The sequence below is a fragment of the Gymnogyps californianus genome, chromosome 2, assembly GCF_018139145.2.
Source record: "Gymnogyps californianus isolate 813 chromosome 2, ASM1813914v2, whole genome shotgun sequence".
NCBI classification, from domain to species: Eukaryota; Metazoa; Chordata; class Aves; order Accipitriformes; family Cathartidae; genus Gymnogyps; species Gymnogyps californianus.
The window spans coordinates 82,473,830-82,498,452 of NC_059472.1; the positions used below are offsets into that span (position 1 = coordinate 82,473,830).

At 44.5% G+C, this 24,623-nt stretch overlaps 1 protein-coding gene across 1 annotated transcript in view; it reads right to left on the bottom strand.

Annotated features, from left to right (window-relative positions):
• The window catches only part of MYO10 (myosin X), a 174,966-nt gene extending 150,591 nt beyond the window's left edge, over positions 1-24,375 (bottom strand). Inside the window, exon 1 of the mRNA XM_050890685.1 lies at positions 24,291-24,375. Within this exon, the coding sequence (XP_050746642.1) occupies positions 24,291-24,311 (21 nt within the window). The 5' untranslated portion in view covers positions 24,312-24,375. The remainder of the gene's footprint in view (positions 1-24,290) is intronic.
• Positions 24,376-24,623: the final 248 nt, after the last annotated feature.

Below are 24,623 nucleotides of genomic sequence, written 5' to 3' on the forward strand. Positions count from 1 at the left end.
CAAACAAGCAGGCAATTCCAGCAAAACTTACCTTTAGTCAAGTGGGATTCTTGTATGAAAAAGATAATCCATATTAAGCAGCAGACTGTGCAAGGTAACAAGCATACTTAAAAATTATTCCCAAGAATAATACCACAGCTTTCACTTTGCAAGTTACTGGCATCAAAGTACAAAAGGTTCCACTTTAGCTCTTACTTCCATATTGTCAATTTTCATGATCCTTTTACAAGTCTGACAATATTAGAGGGATTTTTTTGTTTTGTTCATGTCTCCCTGCAACTGAAAAACATCAGTTTACACATTAATCATTTTCCTGGGTTAGAGTAGCGATGGGCAAGAAGGGAAAATATTTCCAGCCTTAATTGTTGCAGAAAACAGCTATAAGATCAGAGCCTTAAGACAAAAACAAACCAAGCCACCCAGCCCACATTCTTTATAAGTGTGGTTTTTTTCTTTTTTTCCCCTCTTCTTCCAAGCTCCATGTTTTCTTGAAATCAAAACTCAGGATTTTGGAGAGACACAGTTCACACTTTCATGCCATAAGAATTAGCAAGACTGTATTCCAAGGCTAAGAAAGTAAATGTGAAAAGGAGGGAGAAGAGAGGATAATGGACCAGTCAGCCCACAGTTCTTTCATTGATTTATTTCACTAATAGAAACATTGATTATTGAAACTAGGACAATTTTAAATATCAGGTCGTAACTTCTTTTCCTAAGTTGTATTGATCCCCGCACATTGAATTGACAATAGATGATTCAGCAGGCTTCATTTCTCTTTGCAGCTTCTCTTTCACAATAGGATCACTACATATCTCTATTTCACCACAAGAACACAAGTATTTAAAGTATGTAATTGCACTGAATTATTTCTTTACATTGCTAGTTCATGCTTCAAGGTTGTTGTTGTTGGTTGGTTTTTTTAATCCATCTCATTTGGCAAGCTACATGGGGTTTGCCCTACAAACACCAGAACCCTTTCCTACATGGGTAGTTTGCCCAACTACCGTGTCCTACAGATGTCAACAGGACCCTGCGTATGGGTAAACATCTGTAGAATAAGGACTTACTATGGTTAATACCTAATGGAATACAGAAACCAGGAGGAACAGATGAAAAACACGGGACAGTTGGTAAATTAAGATGTGCTGTTGGACCTGTTCAGTAGCATTTCCAACAACCGTTTCAGCCTTGCCTTTCTGAAGGCCCAGCCAGCCAGTCCAACCCCACGCTGAGGAACAAATCCCAGTTACGCTTTGATAACAAGCAGTTGACAGGTTTGGGCTGCCCCAAGCTTAACAGACGGAGCTCAGGTCCTCCATTCCCACGAGCCACAGCGATTCACTCAACAGCCTTCACCAACAGCACCCACTCGACCCTGTTCATAAGCCCTACTATAAATCAGGGGCAATGTCCTGAATCCAGGACAAGCACCTCTTCGCCACACCAGCTCCAACAGCTGAGACAGCTCCACAGCCCAGCAGCCTGCCCCGCACACACGTGGTCCCTCAGGGCGGGAGCAAGGCAGCACACCACAGCTCAAAGGCAGGAACAGGAGCCCAGAGAAGCTCGATGAAGAATAAACACATGCCATGTCTACACCTAGCCAGGAAAATGCAGTTTTCTAGCCTGCAACAAGTGACTGCAGCAACTGGGTAGCAGCAGCGCCGAGACTGATCTGGGAAGCTTGGGCAGACGTTATCAGACTTGCAGCATCACACAGAATGAGTCCAACATGGGTTACGAAACAACTTGAGGTGGTGGGGAACCAGTACTACATACCCAGGACCTAACCATCCTTAAAAATTAAATAAAAATTAATTAATCCTAAAAATCCAGGACGTAAGCAACTTGCCTTGGGGAAGCACACCCCTCTATGTCCGAAGCCCACCTGTGGTGCCTGGCTTTTACAAGCAGGTTTGGAAGATGGGACGATCCTTTGCCAGAGCAACACATGGACGTCCTAACGAACGGCGGGCAGCACGGCACCCGTCTGTGCTCTCCCTCCTTACCTTTCATGCTTCAGGTGAGCACAGAAAAAGCCAATCCTGCCACTGAGGTCCTAAGTTGCAAGGCTAGCATTAGCAGCTTCCCACACTAATTTGTACACTGCAAACCACAATAATCACCGAGCAACTCCAAATTGCCTGTCTGGAGATCACCTGTTGAAAACACAACCAATTAAGCAAAATGTAATGGCACACTTTATCATTAAAGGGCAGAGCACTGGCTTATTCCCATGCACCTGCGGCAGAAAGGCTGGCAGGCACAGCTCATGCATACAGGGAGTGCAGGGGATGCAGAGGTACACTGCTGTGCCCGGCGAGTATCGGCTAAGCTCAGCCTAGCTCCTCACACAGTACATGCATGGCCAGCCTCACTGCAGGCATCCTGGTAGTGCTCAGAGCAGGGAGGACATGCAGTCCAGACAATACTCCCAAAGAAGGGAAAGATTTTGTAACTCAGAAGGGCGTTTGCACTTTTTATGGCACATGATATCCGATGCCTTTTGCCCTCCAACTTCCTGCAGCTTACTGCCTTGCATACAGCAACGAAATACACGTCTTAAAACAAAAGCAAGCAGGCAACAGTATTTTAATTAAATCCTAGCAGCATATTAAAGCACTCACAATCCACTAAGTAACAGGTATTATAGTTCTACACAGAAAGGGGCAAGCATGTTTGCTGGAGAGTTATGGGAGCTTCAACCAATGGGACAGAAGTAAGCACCTAAAGAAAAGAGTGGTCAGGGTACACACTGTTTAAATAGATATTCCCTGTTTTCGGGGGGGGGGAGCAGGAAAAGAATTGAAGGGTGGCCCTCAGTTAGACTCCCTAGCAGACCTGTAAAGAGGCCCACAGGTCTACACACATAGAAAAAAAAAGAGTTTATTCCACTTTCCATTTATTTTAGAATTAAGTTGCATTCACAGCAGTTGAAAAAATGATACTAACAGGACCCTATGAAATACTGCACCTGTCTACAACCCTGAAGAGGTGTCCTTTCTTCTGCTTTCCCAAGGCCTCTTTTCGTTTGTCCTACCTATCCCCATCAATGGTCTGGGATGTGTGGGAGGAACCACCCCCTGAGACTTTGGTGGACACTTCTCTTGGGTCTGGAGCAGGTAGGAGGACTGGCTGTCAGCTCTTCCCATCTCCTCCTTCTCCAATGATTACCTTCTTCGCCTTCCCAGGGCAGAAACTCAAGAAAGGCTGCCAGCAAATTTTAACACTCAGCCATGAACTGAGATGTAAAACATGGAAGATTTGATCACTGTTTTATTTCAATGTAAAAGGACCTCCCCGCCCCCTTGAAATATGAAGAGAATGTATCAAACCGTGAAAGATAAAAACTATAACCTTAAATAATTTATTATTCAATTCAAAATTCATTCAGTTGGTAAATAGCTCATAAATAGGCTCTAATCTACCAACCCTGAAACAAACAAAAGTGTCAGTAAATATGAAATAGCTTCTCGAGTTACTTCTCAAATCTGTGATCAAATGTTTTTAAACAAAAATCAATTGCAACCTGCATTTGAAAACACCTAATTCACTTCCCCAACACAGGGGACAAGGAAAATTAGGTGGCAGTAGTGGAAGAGAAATTTAATCCCAGCCCAGTCTCTCTCTCAGCTGTTGGATGGTGTGAGCAGAAGACTGTGGATCAGGGCTAATCTCCGCTTTCCCAGAGGCTACATGACACCAAAGCGGGCTGCATTGGTGGCGTTTTACACCACTGTAATACATACAGAACATGCAACTTAGTAAAAAAGAGTTTGGGATCTATACCGAAGGCAAATTTAGCAACAAAGCTTATATTTTAGATAAAGTTAGAAAGCCATGAAGTTCAGATAAAAGGCAGCGTTTCCTGCATGCGCTTTGAACAGTTTTGCACTTTATCAGCTTTAAACTTCTCTCAGAGACAAGGTGATGCTTTGCAAGGTTTCCCGCTGCAGAGCCCCATCACTGCTGACGAATACCAATGGTATGCAGCAGTTGCAAGGTAAAGAGGCAGCCTGAAACACTGCATTCATTATATTCAGCCCCTCAAGGTCACAACCCTCTGAAAAGCAATCTCCTGCTTTTGCTTAGTCCACTTCTTCTCCCTGACCAGATACATTTCCTTCCAGTAATGCTACTCTTATTAGCATATCTGTTTTGATTTTTCTGCACTTGTGCAACTATAAAATGAAGCATCTACAGGGCAAGTCACTGGAGTCATTATGGCAAGTCATTTTTTCTTTTATTGGGATTTTTTCATATATATTACATACAATAAAAATTGACTCCTTCTAAGTTCATTCACCACTAAACTGCCAGAAGAGAACACCTTTAGTAGAAAACCCAGAAACGGAGTAGGTATTTATATCAGCAAACCTTCTCTTCTCCTGTCATAGATACTTTCACGCCATACACTGGACTGAACCCTGTAATTTCATACTGCTTCCCATCTCGCATCTATAGACAATTCCCCAAAGCAGGTCACACAAAGCAGCTCACAGGTTCCTTGGATGTACAACAATGCACCTTTCCTCATGGCTTGTAGCATCTTTCCAAAGAAGCTTAAAATCTGCACTCCACCTTTCAACAAAAAGGTGTGGCACATTTCCTCACTTGCAGGCACACCTAGAGATTTGATGCATTCCCATTCTGCATCCTTGTTTTCATGACAGGGATGAACATTTCCTGCACCACTCTGGCGTCGATCGCCTCCCCCCCCCCCGCCTTCAATGCATGTTTACATGAGCTGGTAATTGTTAAAAGGAAAAACGACTACCTCAACCTAGTACTTGTGGCAGGAGCAGAAAAAACAGAAACAGAGTAGTTGCTTCTGTAATTTTTTATGCATGCATGCATCCATGTTTCACTGTACTGCAGGTTGATAGAAGATTTAATCCGAAACTAAACCACAAAGCAATTAGAAGAGCTTAACCAAACAGAAGTGATTTAAAGCATTAACACCTGACAAAATGGGCATTTATCCCAGAGATAAATGAGGAGTACAAGGAAATGCATCTGGGCTGAGACTCTCTTCTAGTTTACTACGTCCAGCGTGCAAAAGCATCATAAAACCAGGGTTGAACAGCTGCATGCCTCTCAGCAGGCAAAGGACCTTCTCAGCCAAGTGATTTTGACTATACCTTGTAATCTCCCAGAGGTGCACCACTCATATATCGAGGTGGGAACGAACCCCTTGCACCCAAGCTCTTCCCATTAGCCAAGGGGATTAGCTCAAGCAAGAAGTGGAGCATCACTGCAGCACAGAGGGATTTTTTTTTTTTCCCCCCCTCACTTCTCCAGGATCAGGTCTGAAATCAGACCGCACTCTCTACTACCAACGTGACCTACTCGGGTCGAGACACTAAACTTAACTTTTTTGGTCTAAATCCAGGGAAGAGATCCCGTTTCCTTCACACAAAGACCTGCCAGCTGTGACTAGCAGCCACATCTCCCCCAGCCTGGAAGTGCCCGCAAGCACCAGCTGTGGAGAGCCGTGCTTCCCCAGAAAAACTGATGCGAGACCAGAGAAAGACCTGGCAAGAACACAGGTGCTTTGAGACAGACATATTCAAAACTGAAACCCAGCAGACTTTACGACTGGTGAAAGTGATGAAATGACAGCGGAGACCTAGGGGGTGTGAAATGTATTTGCGTGTGAAGCACAAATATCTTTGTGGACAGCTGCGGATGTACCAACAGGCAGGGGACCACGCTGCTAGCAAGAGCATAGCCAGGAGCAGGCACCTCTTTCCACTCCGGTCATCTTGTCGTCAAGAAGTCATATTTCAAAACACACTATCCAATACCTTAGGCTACCCATAGACTAACATATACCTGTATCAGGCAACAGGTAGACAACATACATGAGACCATGCAGCAACTTCAGGTCTGACAAAAGCATGCTTTTCTCCTGTAAGGAAACTGCTCCAGTAGGTTTACACATCCCTGCTCTGCATTTCCCCGCTCAGCCCCTCATCTTGCCACCCAAAAGGCATGCAGGAAGCTAAGAGTCAACACACTGGACAGCAAGCTTTCACGAGCAACCCTTGTTGACCCTAAAGCCCACGGAACCATGACTTTTCTCTTAGCTACCTCTGAAAGTATGTCTACTGAGGAGCACGAACCTTTACACAGCAATTTATTTCACTTGGCAATGAATTAAGTCAACCAACTCTTTTGTAAACGTCAGCCCAGACAATTCCATAAACATCTGCTTCCCACAGCGTGGTACAGTTCCCCAGTCTGTGAAATCTGGGAGGACTTTATAGGCCTTCCATCACAAGGATGTTGCTTTAAATTATTTATAAAGAAGGTGACTGCACAGTAAGTTCAAGTCAAATTAGCAGGGTGCCTAAATTAAAATGCAGGTGTAGCACTCAAAATGCAGTATTACTGATTCTTCCCTGCCCAGAGAGGTGCTTTTTCTTAAATAATAAAAAAAAGAACCCTAAAAACAGGGGAAAAAAAACCCACAAACAACACCCAAAGTACATGGACTTCACAGTATTCAAATGCCTGCATAAGCTCAGACTGGGAATTTTTCATGACTGCTTGACATAGTGCCATTAAAACATATTTAGTCTTACTTACTCATAATCAGATTTTTATGGCACTAAAGAATGCAAGTTTAAAACAAATATAAATGTCTTCCCCTGCCTAAACACAGCCAGTATCTTTTATTAATTTTCATACTAGTAATAAAGTCACTCATATTACTACACTGTGAGTCAACAAAACAGCTATTTGTTGGTTTTGGGTGGTGGTTTTTTTATAACTCTTAGGTAAAATGAAATTACCTAAACACCGTTGAAAAGACAACTTTTCCACAAATGCTGAAGCACGGAATTGTGCAAAGAGAAGCATTATTGGCAAATTACTGTAGAACAGAAGAGGATTCAGGAAAGCCTCCTTAGTCAGAAAGAGCACGTACTTGATTTCAGCTGATGTGAACGTGATGCACAACCAAGAATGAAGGACTGCTTCTTCAGCCCAGACCTCCTTTGGGAAAAATACTCAAACTTGGTCACCTAGAGGAGTACTTATACCTATTGAATTACTCTCAGAAATGCCATTTCAAAAAAAGTGAATGTTTTTAAGTACATTAGCAATTATTCAGACTGCTTTAGCCAAAAGGGTACTTTTACTCTTCAAAAATCAAAAAAACCCAGCCTGTGACCATTAATCTCAGAGCAGCAAAACATCTGAGAAGCATCTTGCTCATTATTACCAGAAAATCCAACCCCACATGACAGTTCTGCTGAAGCTGGTGCCCCCGCAGCGCTCCTTAACTGTAGGACAGTAGGAATCATGAAAAGCCACTTACGCTTTACTGCAAATAAATGTTGCAGTAGCAATGCGTTCCTCCACTGCCAGCTCCGTACTAGCTTCCTCCAAGCTTTGACTTGGCTGGTCAGAAAGACTTGGCCTTAAACAGAACCAATTTTCTTTTCAGAGAAGTCATAAATAATCTCAAAATGGAACAATAACTTTCTGCACGTACTACCTTTAACCCTTATGCAGCATATAAAATACTTCATTCTGCAGGGAGGAACAGAGATTTCCTCACCTGTAAGGAAATGAATTTTGAGTCCTTGGCACTCCACACCACTTCCATGCGTGCAGCGGAAAATACCGCAAACCAGAAGGACTATGTGCCTTCTCCTTCACCAAGGAGGTCACCCAGAACTTGGCCCCTTGCTTAGCACGGGCGGTAGATCTGGCTTTATTTGCATCAGCGCAAGGACCAAGGGAGGGCACTACACCCCTCTACCCAGGAAAAGGGAAGATGATGTTGGAAATTGGAAAATCCTGTAGCATTTTGCAACTAGAGAACCAAGGCAAAAGCAGACTGATTACCTGTTGAGGGCTGCAAGCCTTTGGCAGATGCAGCGATGCAGTTTAAATCATCCAAATCCCACGACAGCATTCACATGACATCACCTTCCCTCTTGCTCACGGGCCAGTCTTCCTACAATTTCCCTGTTGTTTCAAGTATCAACTTGTCTTTGTTTTGAAGAAGTGACTATAATTTCATCATAATTCTAGCTGCTCACGCATATGATGAGCACAGCTAAACTCTGGCAGCCTGTTTATCACCGAACTGAGATCTTTTGAAGAGAGCGCCTATACAGCATTGTTTTGGTCACGTTTTCAGCTCCCTTTCATCTTCAGATAGCCACAAGCATGTCTGTTTATGCACAAATGCGACTGCCAGAACTTCTGTGTATATTTTCAGATATACACATGCTTTCACGATGTTTTCTTCTCCTAGGAGTTAAATCCCCACCTCATATTCACATAAGCAAGATCCCATTTGTACGGAACAAGTACAAAATCTAGGCCCATAGCTAGAAGTATGCAGACACATGCTTCATTTTAATTCTCCAGATCACATTAACACCCATCTCAAACATATCCAACTTCCACAGGTAATACACAACTTCAGCCAACTTCCAAGAAATGTGAGGGGTTTTTTTACCCCAATATGCCATACAAGTCTCTCCCTCAGATAAAATTGTATCCATTTATTTTTTGTCTAAAAACAATTTATGGACACACTTACAGAAATAAAAGATGTGATTACATTCAATGGTCCTTCTGTTGCGAAAAGAAGCTTCCAGCAGAAATTTTTCCCAGCAAGTCGATTCTCGAATATGCAAGGGCGAGCACGGGCTGGGCATGAATCACCCCGAGTGCACACACATCCACGCCCGCCGTTCCCGAGGTAGCTGTGTGAGTAACACGGACAGTGCTGCGCCGCAGGTGTTGAACATTACTCGCCCTGTAAAACTCAGTTACTACTTTACACAATAATGCATAATGTCATACGCAGCTTCTTCCTGCTCGTTTCAAGGAGAGAGCAATGTCCAATTCTTCTTTAAGTCTATTTTCTACACAATGCCTCCAACTTGAGACTTTTTTCCTCCTAACAGCAGCTCTCGTGATACCATCTGGTGCCCGAAGGACACAGGCTGGCATGTAATTACCCCTATCCAGTCCTAATGAAATTCAATTTCTTCAGCAGATCTAGGCGCTACAAGACACCCTCTCCTTTACTCCTGACTTCATACACTGCTCTGCTTCCTTTCTGCTAAATTAAAGGAAGCATCATTGAAACTTAGCCTTCTGTGGGCTAATATGGTAGCAACATTTGCACTCTTCCAAAGCCCATCATCTCTTAAGGACAGCTTCCTAAAAAGCCAAAAAATCTCCTATGGAACTTCAGAGTCAGTTCTGAACATCTCCACTACAAAAGTCACCAATGGTAAATACTTTTCCCTCAACACATGCCATGCACTGCATCGGTAAGGAGATGGCGTGATGGCTTCATTAAAAAAAAATTAATTAGAAATAAAAAACTCATTTCCAGCTTTCCAGGAACACGTCTGCAATAAAAGCAGCTCTATGGTCAATGTACAAATCAACATAACAGTGATGCTGAGACGGGTTAAAAAACGGTGGTAAGTTAGACAAGTCATTTGTTAACAAAGCCGCATCTGTGCGGAGAGCACAGAGATCCAATTGTGGCAGAGACTTCCTGCCCTCGTCCCGGACGGTATGGACATGGCTGCAGAGGCCGCACCAGCACTCCTGGGTAAAAGGGGGACAAGGCAGCATGCCTTACACAGGGCTATTTCACCCACTGTTACCCACTTGGGAGTTACAGCAGCAATGCAGAAGGGCACTTCAGTGTGCACTTCAGTAAATGTGAGAGTAGATTTGCAGAAGCTATGCTTGAACCATGGTCACTACTACTTAAACGTAATTTATACCAAGATCAGCAGTAGTTACCTACTGGATTTTAGTCATTTTGACCAGTTACTGTTAAAGTGGAGTTTTGGGGGGTTCCTGAGTCCCAACAGGGATAATGTTCACAGAGTCATAGACTGGTTTGGGTTGGAAGGGACCTTTAAAGACCATCTAGTTCAACCCCTCCTACCATGGTCAGGGACATCTTTCCCTAGATGTTCATTAACTCTCCCATGGCAAGCTTGGACTGTGATGTGTAGGAAGCCAAGCGACTTGTACCCTGCTAGAAGCCAAAACCACAAGATATTTCAGAACATACTTAATTGTAACTACATTACAACTTCCCTAATTCAGGTGGAACTGTGTCCCATATTCATCCTGGGATCACCAACCTTGCTGAATCAAGATGTCTTTACTTATTTTAAGTAGAGCAACATCGGTAGCTAAATTTCCATGGAAAAAATTACACATCCTGACATTATGCAAGTCAAGGCACCAAATTTTAGAAACCCAAGCCTCAACGCTTTCTCCCACTGCTTGTTTTGGGTTTGTTATCTTTAGCCATGATCGCATAGCTTACCTATAGATCACCAAAACCCCAACACTCTCCTGCGCCTTTAAACCTACCCACCTGCACGCCTTCCCTTCCCCAACGACTTCCCCCTCCTGCCCAGCCAGAAGCCGCTATCGCAGCCGCTTGTTTGGAAACTGCCAATGTCTGCTGATAAGAGAAGCAAAGCTCACGGATCAGGAACAGTCTGCTCACCTGCCTCACCCGTGGCTCAGGAGAGACCTTTGTAACAGCCCTCTCAGCCGCTGGAGAGCTGCTGGGCAAAATGCATGTAGGAAGCCACGATAAGTAGGACACTCAACACCGCACTTCTGACTCAGGATAAGCCCAAGAGCATTGCATCTCTATTATCACTTTCCAAAGGAGCCCTAGAAGTGTAATGTGTCCACAAACGCACTTGGCATTAAAGGGGAAAGAGGACACGACAAGTGTCAATGCTTGGTCAGTCAACGCCAAGGCAGAAGAAATCTAGGTCTGAAGATGAACGTCCTAGTTCTGCACCAGCGAAGTCAAAGAGAGGTTAATTATTATTGCGCTATTCATGCAAGCCCCCAAGTTCCTCACTTAATTAGGCTGAGACACAGCTAAGCGTAAAAGGTAGCTGCTTCTTTAAACAAAGACTTTAAACTAAAAATGTAATTTGTGGGATCAGCACTGTACACAGCACAAGTAAAGAAACCCAATGACCCAGACTGCACAAGGTGCCCCTCTGGAAAAGGTTAATCCCAACACCTGGAGACCAAGAAAACCAGCCTCCCCTCTGAAGCTGCTCCCAAACCCCACGGGGAGGCCCTGGGGTCTTCAGGGCTCTTGCAGGGTCCCCAGGGGAGTCCCAGCACACTGCTACTTCACCCTGGTCCATGGCATCCTCCTCACCGCCACAGCAGGTGTCCCCAAGGAAGAAAACCAGCCTGCTCCTTCACAGGGCTGCAAACCAGGTTTTATTTTCCAAAAGACAAGACCTACTGACTCACTAGGTACACATTAGCTACTCCCTACACTGTTTCCATATTGCTCACACGATTACAGATATTGGCTTAGAACAAAATCCAGTGTTGTATCAAAACTGTAAATGTACTGACAGAATAGAGACGCTGCCCTGCAGGGAACACAACTTACTAAGAGTGAAGTGATTCATAAATTTATGTATTTATTTCAGACTGGGGCCAAACAGCTTTTGCCATTTATGCAAGCATACTTGAAGACCTTTCTTTGAGCAGAAAACAGCACAAGTGCAGCTATTTTTAAAGCTATCTAAAAAATGGCAGGGCATGACATACCTTACTTTTTACCACATAGTAAAGATGAAAAACTAGAACAACCTTCTCTCTTTTATCCATCTGAGATCCTAAATGAGTAACTCTTTATTTATAGCCACTAATGGTTACCACTTCTGAACTTATTTTTTCTCCTCAACAAACCACCTTTCCAGCAGGGAATTTAAGCTTTCAGCTATTCAGACGTTTTTGTTATTTTTGTTCAGTACGGCTTTTGAGCTGACAAGGAACTTCCCAGGTCATTGAAAAACAAACAAACAAAAGGCAATTTTTTTTTTTACTGTTTCAGTTAATTCCAACTACAAAAGTCAGAAGGAAGGAGCAGATATACAAACCAACTGCAATTTTTTTTGCTTTTAAATAATCCTGAAGCAACTCATCGTCATGTTTCCTCCTATGCAGACATTTCCCCAGCTGCACCAAATCATTTACTTAAATTTAAGAAATGGAAAAAAGCACGTGCAATATACCAGAACGTTAGGAAACATCAGCGTTAACAAGGAAGAACAGATTATTACAAAAAGAAGGCACAAATATCATATTTAGATCTGCACTAGCAAAGAGTACAAGGAATTATTTTCCCCCACCCCTCTCCTCTTCATTCGTAATAGGGAAAGGAAGCAACAGCACACAGCATTGCAGCTGGAGGACAATAAAATATCAGCAAGCTAAATATACACACCCACAAAAGCAGCAGCAGCTTATACAGCCATAGCTTTGAGCTTACTGACATAGCCTTTTCTTTTTTAAAGCACATACAAGGACCGTCCTAGCTTCCAGGTGTTCTCAGACCCTTCCACCGGTGATGACATGAAGAGCGGACTTCCCAATGGTCCCAAGCACAGACTACCTCCGGCAGTCTCAGGTAAAGCTCTCGCCATCTCACAGAGGTCTCTTGAAATTTCTCCCTCTTCTAACAATTACAAAGATCTGATAAAAATCCAGCTGTTTCCTGGAGAGCAAGTGGTAGCACCACGACTGCTCTTCTGGAAAGAAAGAGCAACTCACTCATTACTAGTTACTCTGGTACAACGTCTGGAACAAAATCAGGGGGAAAGATGGTCACATGACAACAAAACTAAAGTAGGAATTTCAGTGTCAATAAAAGTAAAAATGGCAATGTATTTTTACTACAATAATATTGACACCAACAGAGCAGTACTAACAAATGCCAAAGTTTTTTTAGGACATAAATTACTGCAGCTTTCTCAAGCATAACCCCAGATTTCTCCAATAAGCCTACATGAATCCATCCAGAAGCACATCATTGCTAAATACCACCAAAAAACAAAAAAAGATTTAAAAAGACATCCCTAAAAAGCAAGACTTTCCAAAATGCTGGCACTTATAATACTAGAGACCCAACCAGAAAAAATACACTCAAAACCTATAGCTAAGAAAACTCCAGCTGGCCTCAGGACAGCAACAGAAGATCATTCTCCAACTTTGACAGGAATTGCAAAGCCAAAAAAAGCTTAATTTATGCATTTTAAAGCAGTAGCTATCAGACATCGTTGTCCCATCCAACAAGGAGACCCCTTTGAGAAGCCGTCCTGCTAAAGCATCTGCTCCTGCTCAGAGCACGATGCCAGCTCCTCTCCTCTGCTTCCCCCAGGAGTGCCTCGGAGGATTGCCGCAGCGCCATGACCCGTGATCTGTTGCTGCAGCTGTCCAGACCTTTGCTGCCTTGAGCTCTTCTTGCCCCTTCAATTTAGTCACTGATTAACACACACCCACTCTTCTTTCCTAACGAGAGACGACTCCCACCTACACGCAGATCAGGAGGCACATCTCTGTCCTCTGTCACAGCCGCAGCTCATGCTGCGTACCAAAAAGCTCTGCTGCCTTCCAGCAGAAGAAACAAAAATCCCAGGAAAACAGCAAAGCTTTTGTAGCCTCTCTGACTGCATAAAGGCACTGTGCACTTTTCAGATCAAGTATCTGCAAGCAATATAAAGCAGTGTTTCTGTAAGCAGCATACAAGTTCAAAAAAATCAAAATTCAGGATTACAGCCTGTATTTGCCCAACTCCAGAAACACCTGGAACACAGTAAATGCTGAATCTCTATCCAAAGGAAAAGGATCCCATGACTCAATGTCTTCTCTTTGCACTCAGTAAGGACTGCTAAGAACAAGTCACCAACAAAGGACCACTGGACGCTCACAAGAAAATGCACAGATTTGGGTACCCCCTTCTGTCCTCCACCAGCTACTGCTGGCATCTCCACCTTAACTGCACGGTACTAAGGCATCCTACTGACAAAGGTATAACTATACACTAAAAGTTTAATACAACTATTTCATTACATTGCAATTAAGTTTATTCATGGGCTTTTGTACAAAAAATCCAGGGAGTTTACTACTGCACCAGGGTTATAGTCATTTAAGGTACTGAATCACCAAAGCAAAATGATGGCAGAAATGGTGCGAAAGAAACAGAAATTAGGAATAGAGACTCTCAAAACTAACAGGAAACAGAGAATCACCCTTTTGCTGCAAGCACTGCACAACTTTATGCCAAAATCCCATCTGCCATCTGTTAAAACTTCGCAGATTTGGCGCGCAAAATGTTAGAAATGTAATTGCAAGGGGATAAAAGGGGCTGCTGCACGAATTATATTTTCTAGCACAGACTGGCTGCGTTTGTTTATTCCTGAATATAGCTTATCAAGTATCACACAACAGAATCTGACTCTGGGAGTTTCAACAACAAAGAGCTCACTTCATCAGACACTCCTCCTGGTACACGGTCTGAAAAGCAGCAGGAAATGCCACCCTTCAAAGCCCTGCTGTAAACGCCGCTCTCATTTTCTTCTAGGGAATATAATTGCACACACCAAACAAACCTATCCATCATACCCATCACCAGAGAACTGTAATGAGGAGATAAACCCTAATCACAAAACCACAGTCTATATTTAATAAGGGGAAGAGATCCGAGAAGACGACCAACAAAGCAAGAAGTCCGACCTACAGAATCAGTCTACTCCTTGTCCCGATGTGAACTCCAGCATCCTGCCAACTTGGCTCCTTTCTGAGGCAAATAAAAATATACCCTAACCAAGATACACAGTTGGTTTTTGACCCACTAAAATGGTCAAACAGAAATGATCTCCCCTGCTTCTGTAAACCAGACGGGTACATTAAACAAAAGGATTCGACTTTTCCTCAAGATAAACAACCTCATAAGAAAAACAATCCCATTCTCTTAACAAATATATTTAACTTCATCTGAGTAAACATTTTAATGGCACACTAAACAACAGCAACTAAAATAGGACCAAATAATCCATTTCCGATAACGTTATAAACATCTATACTTTTTCAAAACAGAAAATAAACTTCTCATCTCCTGTCCCCAAAACGAGGGCCAGTTTGACTGAATGCAAAGGGGAGGCATGAGAATATTTCCAGAGAAATCCTGCATTTCTGTTAGCAAGGTCGGGAAGAAGGATAATAGACGCACGCAGTGCACAACATCAAAACCGTGCAAGGCTTTGCCAGTAGCACCACTTTCACAGTCCAAGATCATTTCAAGAACTACAGAAATGTTTCCTCCAGATGCTGGAAAGTTCATCAAAACGAGTTTTCTAAAGCCTTTTGAAGGTTTGTAAGAGAAAGGGGGCCAAGGGGTTTGGGGTGTTAACTTTGATGACAACTTTCAGAATTACTCCGCTTTGTAATTCCAGCTGGAGTTAATGGCAGCTAGCACTCATCAACCATTTGAGCCTCAGGTCTCTACCCAAGATTATGCTACAGGCACCAAAATCAATCCTGACTTTGAGACCGTGATGGCAGGCTTGGGCAGCAGGGTGCCATTCTGCCGGCATTACCATGTCAAGAAGTTAAGAACATAAATAACAACCCCAAAAACTCTCAGTACTTCTAATGACTACCCCAGCATAGAGGCAGACGTGCCATGATAAAAAGCCCTTGGGTAAACTTGCTCGGGGTGGGAATGCAGTTTTGCCCCCAGGGAAAAAAAACAACCACCAAACATTTTCCTCTGCTAAGGTGTCCTTACAGCATCTCCCACAAGGGCCTTCTCCAAAACAAAACAGAGACTTGTATTAACACACTCCTGTATCACTGACCTATAATAAAGGATTATGAATAGTTTCCCAAGAATATATAGGAAAAGGCAACACTAACACATCAAAGTGCACTTAGCCTTTTATTTCCTGAGTCCTCCAACACAGCCATTCACCCTGTGCATGCCATCAGCTAGGATCACGTGTGAAGGCACAGCTTGGCTCCTGAAGTCTGCTGCTGAGCTCCCCTCTCTTCCTTCCTCTTTCTCTCATTTGGAACAAAACAAAACCAAAACCCAAATAATTTCACAGAAAGATTTAATCCATCTAAGAGATGGATTAAAGAGAATATTGATTTCTTCCATATTCACCTTTGCTTAATATTCACTCAAAAATCTGTAGCGAGGCTTGCCACAAGATGAAGATCACATACTTTCAAAGAAAACAAAGTCTGATACCATAAACCAGGCAAAATGCCCCACTGAAGCAATTTAAGTATTTGCTAAAATGTATTAACGTACACATACAGAAACCCTATTCAACTCTGAAGTCTGGCAGGCCACTGAATGGTACAGGAGATTGATAAGGTCTATCTTCCAGGATGTTTTCCTTCAGTATGCCATTAATCCTAGAAGGAGTAAAAGGTATTATACTGACCTCCACATTCAGGCTCTGCTCCAGCAGATTATACTTACCTACTGGAGAAGGGCCACTGAGACACATAAGAAATCCAGCTTAAGATGTATTGGATCTGAATTTTCAATGCAAGTTCAGAAAACCATACAAGTGACCAGTACCTTTCACTTTTGAAGACTTCCTTCCATACACAAGGGTAAACTGCAAAGTTTTCCTCAAAGCCTTAAAAGGGCTGGAGCGCTCTTTGGGTTTTTTTCCAGTTACTGCCTGTGGCTGCTCCTTCTTAGTGAAAAATAACTAAGCACAATTGCTCACTAGGAAAAATTACAAGATCTCATATAGAAACTGTGTGTTAAACCCCTCTACAGAAGAGTTTACACAAAATGGAAATGTTAACTTCGGTCAGTAAAACCGAACACATACCAATTTCAGCCATGCTTCAAATCTGAACCAAAATTGGGTCTGTTCCTAGTGAGCTAGTCAACAAGGAAAAACACATATTATCAAGTTCCTCCAACATCACTCATGTTCGAGATTTCAATGAAAAAAAAAACCACCAAACCCTCTAAACTTTCTACTGAATAAGGCGGCTTTTACAGGCTAGACGGAAAAACAGTCACTTGGCCACAAACGAAAATAGCACCTAAATAGAGAGCAAGTATTTACATTTATTAGTAAAACAAGCACAGGTGTGACATGTTTACAGCTGAAACAACTCAGCAGCCTTCCCCAGTCAGTCACTGGTTTGCAGTGGGAAAGTGTCCAGCCAGTCATGATGTCCATGGAACAACACCCTGCAGAGAAGCCACCGCACGCCCCCCTGACCCGGCTCTACACTGGCTGTCCAGCTGAGGACATCAAGAACAAGCATAAACGATATTTGGACCTACCTGAGATGACAGTCTTGATCACTGACTTTGCAGAAATCAGCCTAGGAGTGGACAGTACATTCTTCCCCCAACATCCTCCTGCTACTTACAGGCACATTTAGAAATACTAGTAATCTTTACTCATTCCTTCTGTCCTAACAAACATTTCCCAGCATACTTTTCCAATATAATGCTCATATTTTCCATGTAACAAAGAGGTAATTTCTTCTTCAGCATGGATATAGTTTACTTCATAAGGCAGATCTAGAGGATAGTTACTATCAGTTCCCATTCTGCATCCAAACTTTGAAAAGTCCTGTCTTTAAAAGAATGGAGTGTTTGAGCTACTTAATGGACTTCTAACCAAAAGGATAATCCACTTAACCTTTCTTAATCAGGGGGTTGTCCAAAACAAAGTTGCATTACAGTAAATATGACCAATGGATAATGCTCAAATTTCAGACATACATAGGACATCTTAGAAAATCCCAAGTAAGTAAAAAAACCACCAAAAAAGGCACCATGCAAAACTTGAACCAATAATACCCAAAACCCAGTAACGTGCCCTCAACTGTTGCCCCAACACCAAGTCATCCTCCTTCATGTCTCACTAATGATTTAAAATGTCACGTAACGATAAATAACAGGAAGATCAAGAGAAATGAGAACGCCCAAGCCATGACCCTCTCATACAAGCCCGAAGTCATAATCAATCTAGCAAGTTTTGAGGTCACAACCCAAAACTTGTAAAGTAGCCACAATTAGTGACTTAAGGCTGGTAATTCTTTTTTTCCCTCTCAGCAAAAGTCTTAATTCACAATGACTTTTTACCTCCTGCCCTTCTACCGGGCTCCACCCAAAACTATGTTCTTGGCTCTGACCACAGCTGGCGACTGTGATTCACTAAGAAAAAATACCGGCCCTGTGGCCGAAAAGGTTGGCGAGATCAAACGACCCAGAGGACACGCTTCCCCCCAGAACTGCGACGGGCACGCACCCGCCACGCTGGGTGTGCAAGGGATAGAGCTGCTGCTCCTGCCCCTCACAGGAGACCGCAGCGCCTTCCACTGGGGCTGAATCCACCCAAGAGATGCGAAAAGACATTTTGCTTGCTAGATTTTTTTTTTTTTGATGTTACATTGATATTCACTCCCCATATTAAAACAAAAAAAAAAAAAAAGAAGGAAAAAAAGCAGCAGGCATGTTATTCACTTGCAAGGGGTTAGGTCTGGATTTGTTCTCTGAAAACACAGTGACACTACACAAATACGTACACACACGCACCCACACACAGAGCCGAGGACCTACCAATTTTCCTTCAGCTATCTTCTAAAGCCAAAAACCAGATTCATGAGACTATATTGGTCTTACCAAGCTGAAACCCAAGATTCAGCTAAAATCACCACAGCAGAAGCGCAACATGATACAACCGAGCCAACCAACAGCATAATTATTGATAAGGGGCCCCAAACTTTTCCTTCCATCTTTTGAGGCACACTGGGGCAACAAGAGCACTGAAAGGTTGCAGGGTTTCTCAGGTTACTCACGGGACCAGCGCACTAAACTCTCCATATGACACAGAAAACTCATGCTCCCTTTCCTTTCTGCTTCTCTCTCCTGCAAAGCGGTCTTCTCCTGCCTCCACAGAATCACAGAAAAAATTGTGGAGTGTTTCTGATAAAAGCCCGTGCCACTTGGCTTCAAAAATAAGTTGGGACTGGCCATGCTTTCAAACACAATTCCTTTTTACCGGGCAGCAGGCTGTGCAACAGCTCCAAAACCAAGAAAGAGCCAAAGAGGTTCACAACCTTCAGAGTATCACCCATACGGGGCTCACCAAATGAAAATACATATAAAGAAGAAAATCTGGTTAGAGCACGATAGCTTACACACAAAGTGCTAACACAAACATACAATTAGGGAAAAGACCAAAAAAAAAAAAAAACAACATTTCAGTGAGGTGTCACCAGAAGGTAAAAAAAGCCAAGACTCAGAAGCAGCCAAGACTTCTGTAATGGTGGGGGTTTCGCAGCTCTCCTTTGGTTGGAGTCTGACTGAACATACCTAAAAAACCACGAGCAGACCCTGCACAATGTAGAGCCTCTATTGCTGATTTCAATAGTTATGTGTTTTTCAGCTTTAAGAGAATTCTTGTGTCATTTTACAATATTCATGGTGCCAGCAGGGCTGCTAGGCTCCAGCCCAGCAACGACGACTATGCTCCAGTCACACAAATCTATCTTATGAAAGGCACATGTGAAGTACATGTAGTAGGCAGTTACAATGACGTGCTACTGATGAGCTGAATGTGATTTCCCAACTTACAGAAATAAACCTGCAAAAACTTTCTTTTCTTTCCGACTCAGTAAGGTAGACCTGAGCCCCCTTGAGACATTGCCTACGCAAAACGTAATGCTAATTAACCTAAAAATAACTGTTGACAAAACAACCATCAGCTTTTAAAAAACCTAAAGATGAGAAGGAGTCACAGCTCAGAAACTTTGGGAAAACGCAGCCAATGTCAACAGCCAAAAGAGGCACTGTTCCTGCTTGGCATGGCTTTGGCACTCGGAAGCCCTCCAGAAATGTAACCTTTATGGTGTCACTCATGGGATGATGGTTTTGCCTCACCGGCCTGAAATGCAACTTTGCTGTGTAGCTTACACTAGTATCACAAGCTGGAACATCAGACCCATACGTGTGCTATCAATAAAACACTTCTAAACGAAAACTGGGAGACTTCCGAGATTGTTCTAAATGTGTACGCTATGCTGCACAGCACAGCCAGAACCCGTGTATATCGATGCAGAAATTTATTAGCATCACCAGATTTTCACTTTAAGAGAGGAAACTTGGCAGTGCCAAGGTCACTTGGTTGCAGGACATGGTGAACCTCTCAAAGGTCTCCATGAAGGACTCTGCGCTGGGAGGCAGTGATCTTCCAAACACCAGAGCACGGGAGCAGCAAGCAAAAGTTTCCTGCAAGCTGCGTATCCAAAATAAGAGCTTCCAGGCTCGGCAGATACCTCCTCTGACAGCTCCCTGAAGCTAAGTTCAAAGCCTCAGAATTAATTTTTGCCCCATATCCTTCCCACAGAGGGAGGTTCAACACTTGCTCCTTCAGGACACACGCTGGGAGCCCTGCCCTTAAAACAGGGTACACAAGCAAATATGTGCAACTGTGGAAAGCAGAAATGAAGGAAACCATTCTGAACTTGAGGTACCAGCAGTACTGCTAAAAATAAATGCATGCTGGACACAGAGTATCTGCTGTGCCTCAAAGAAGGCTACCCTGCAGTTCCCAATCAACCTCTGTGCAATGTTAGAGAAACATCAGTAGGACCTCTATGATGATAATGCTTTTGTAACGCTCTCCTTCAACATCATCTACCCAGACATGCTAGACAGAATGCAGGAGACAGAGTTGTTCTCCCCCCTTCTCTTCCAATTGTGGAAATTAAGGGGGCAGGGGGGAAATCTGTTGTCTTTTAAGCTTGGTAGCAACTAAACGCAATCAATCCCAGCAGCCACCGCTATGCACACTGTGCTGCAAGCTCCCCAAGAGCTGAGCACCAGCTCAGAGGGCAGGTTTGGACAAGATGACCTCCAGAAGTCCCTCCCAACCTCAACCACTCTCTGACCTCAGCTGGGCTGGCAACTGCCACACTTCTCCTGTGACAAGGACAGCGACCACGGTTCAGTGCAACACACCATATATACTGACAAAGTCACTCCCCACATAAGGGGAAGAAGATGAACTTGACTTCTGCATCCACTTCCCCTGCTGCCCAGGTATGGGCATGTTCTGCTTGGGAACTTCAGATGCTGAAGAGGCAGTTTGAGCTTCCCTCTCCTGCCTTTTTTTGTGCAAAATTTCCTTGTGTTCCTTCTCCTCTTGAAATGACTCTCCTCCTTCCCTCATGGCATACAATCCCTTTTAGCAGGGACACATTCTCACTGGAAAAAAGAAGTCTGACCTCAACTACCACAGGAGACTGCTTCCTTGTGAGCACCCTAGCTGTTGGTAAAACATATGGGAACAATTTTTTCAGGCTGTTTTGAGCAACACAGCCAAATGGCTCTATTGGGCACATCCATACTTTTAATTCTGAGTATGGATCTCCAGGATTTCTACAGGTTTTAACACTTTATATACAAAAATATGACTATGTAAATATACTGAAAAAGTTACGATTCCACCACTGACCTTCCTTCAAACACCAAAAGGTAGCACAGATCAAGCAACAGCCTGAAATAGTCTCGGAAAACACTTCTCGTCTGTATTTAGAATGCAATTTTGTAATTATTTTAATATCTTCCAACAATAAAAGCATTTTGGGGAGTAAGTTCCAGGGCCAACTCTTCTAGCCTAATTCTTTACTCAGAGCCTTTTTTTTTTTTTTAATTGGCTGAGTTAGAAAACTGGGACAGGGATGGAAATCAAGGCTCCTCTGGAGACAGGTACAACCACTTGTTGTCCTATAAGAATAAAAGCTAAGAATACTAAGAAGTAGTAAAGGAAGGAAACTAGGCAGCAGGACGAAGAAGTCAAAAAGCTGTGAAGTCATGGACGATGGCAGCATCAGCTGATCTGCGGGAGCGTGGCGTTATCCCACACGTCACTTAATGTGGCAAGTCCCAACAGGAGCGCCTCCTCTGTGACACGCGCATTCCTGCACTCCGCCAGTATGTTACCCAGTTGCCTCATTTTGTTCCAGTGAGCATTGTCCTAGACTGAAAGCAGGTTACAATCAGCATCTAGCTATGGAAAAATATGGGAGAAACAGTAATGCAGGGTTTTTTTCTCTAACACCTTTTAGTTGTACAATACTTTTCTGCAACAGCCAGATTGAAGGCGCTCCTGCCTCCAGTGCAGTGAACAGGGGCTTCTTGGTAACGCTGAGGAATGACTCCTATGAAGTGCCAGTTTATACCCTTCTCACCTACCAGCTTTTCTCCCAAAACATAACTGTATCAGCGGACTTACATCACTGACGAATGAGAGCAGAGCAGACCAGGCTTTTTACCTGTGCCTTTCATCCAGCTTCCTCTTTCTTCCATGCACTACAACTTATTTTAACGAGAACAATAATTCTCTCAGATAAGTCAGCAAATATTTTTGTAAAGAGCAGCTGCAGGATGTCTGCCTCACACAAATTAAATTACCAGCTAGTGGCTCAATCCAGTGCCTTCAACAGACATTTTTCTGTGGTAGCTGGGTCAGGCCCAGTGCATTTCTGCTATTGTCCCTTACGCTCCCTATACGCAATTTACATATGCTCCGGTGTGAGGAAAGGAAAATGTTTATACTTATGGGTGGGACTTTGGATGCAGATTAAAGTCAAGGTACTATATTTACCCATCTTTTAAAGTAATATCAACATGTTGAAAGGGAGCAAGAGTTCTTAAGAAAGATCAAAGTCTGCATGCAGCAACCACAAATTAACATAAATACATGCTGAAATACTAACACAGACTGGCAAAATTTACTTGCATTTTCCCTGGGGCAAGTAATTTTGGCTAATATGGGAGTCAAAACCATTAAAACTCTTCTTCACCTTTATGTAGGGCACGCTACAGTACTTTGTGTCAGAGCAAATGACTCTTCAGATTAATTTTGCAAGGCTAGGCTAATACTACCATATTGCTCATGGCTTGCAAGCTTTTGAAAGGCAAGGGCTACATCTTCTATGGGGGGGGAAAGCAGTGTTACTACTTAACTCAGACTTTTTCAAAGTTAATCCTGCGTTTCTTACTTCTTATTGCACTTGACAGAACTTTTGTTGTCTGACAAATGAAAAGCTAACAAGCAGTAAGGCATATGACCTTCTTTTATTTGACTAATTACTATTCCAGTAAACAGATCACCTATTTTTCTTGTGGGAGCATCAACAGCAGCACCGAGAACATGACGGAAGTTATTTCATGAGGGCAAAGGACGGTTTTGCAGCTTAATCACAGTCCTGTAAAACAGATGCCTGGCCTGTATTTACAACCCTGACAGTGCAACCGCTTCAGCAAGGGGTGCGATTAAAGCAATCGCACAGTCAGTCACCAGAAGTCACGACGCAGTTGCAAGCTTTGCCAGCAATCTACAAGCACAACACATGCACAGAAGTCGCTGCATAAATACCGGACACCTTATGTTCACAAGGCTGAGTCGACACTAGGCGGGCCGTACCGATTTGGTAAAATATTGTTGAATACAATTCAGCTCATTTAGACCAGAAGAGGACCCAAGTTTTGATTTTTAGCGTTTATTCTAAGTAGCAAAGCGTTTTTGATTTGTTTTCCTCACCCGACGTGATGAAGTTGTCAAGATCCACAAGATAATGGTAAAGCTCAAACCACTTCCAAGACTTAAGCCTCATTACTTTGCATTTTGTATCAGAAGATTCTGTCTATACTTAATAGCCTACACTTAATAAACAGACCTTAAAAAAAAGACTGCCTAACAACAGCCCTGCTTCTGAAACCTCCATCACTTGAAGCCTCCTATGCCCATGCAAGGCGGAAAAAGTATACTCCCCGGGTTTCATGCAGGGAACCCCTGAGGAGGGAGCCCCCCGCTCCCCGCCGAGACACGGTTTCCGAGGCTGCCACGACGCCGGCAGCAGTGGCGGGGGCAGGAGGGAGGGCAGGGACCCGCACCAGCCCCGCCGGAGCCCACGGCAGCCTGGTTCCCGCAGGGGACCCAGCCGCCGGGACCCCCCCCGGGAGGTGCCGCCGGTGGGCGCGGGGCGGGGGCTCGGGCGGCACCGGCGGGCAAAGCCGCGGCACCGGCGCCTCCAGCCCCTGCCCCTGCCCCTACCCGCCGTAATGAGCCCCAATTAGCGCCGAGCGCGTCCTCGGCGGAAAGCCGGCGGCAGCCCTCCGCTTCAGCTCGGCGGCCTCGAGTTCCGCCCCCGCTCACAGCTAAAACCGCGGATAATTTGGGAGGGGGCGCCGCTCTCCCCCGCCCGCTCACGAAGCCCCGACCGCCGAGGGGCTGCTCCTGCAACCCCCCTGCAAGCCGAGCTGCTCGGGGACACACGCACGACACTTTTCGGGAGCCCCTTGCCGCTCTGCTGCTGGCTCCTGCCCCACAAAGCGACCCCACGCTGGAGGAGGAGGGGGGGGGGGAGGGAGGAGGAAGATCCCGCCGGCCCGCGCTCACCTCCGCCAAGAAGTTGTCCATGGTGGCCCCTGGGCCCGCCCGCGGGTGCGCAGCGCCGGGCCCCAGCCGCGCACCATGTGCCGCTGCCGCCCGGCCCGGCCCGGCTCGGCTCGGCCCCACCGAGCCGCCTCAGCCGCCGCGCCGCTCCATCGCGCCCCAGCGCCGGCACCAGCCCGCAGCCTTTGTCCGCCCGCCCCCTCAGAGCCGCTCGCCCGGGCGGTCCCGGCAGCGCATAGCCGCCGCTGGGAGCCGCGGGAGGGGGGTGAGGAGGAGGAAGGAGGCTCCCGCCGCCCCACGCTCCTGCCCGGGGCCGCCCCGTCCCGTCCGGCGGGG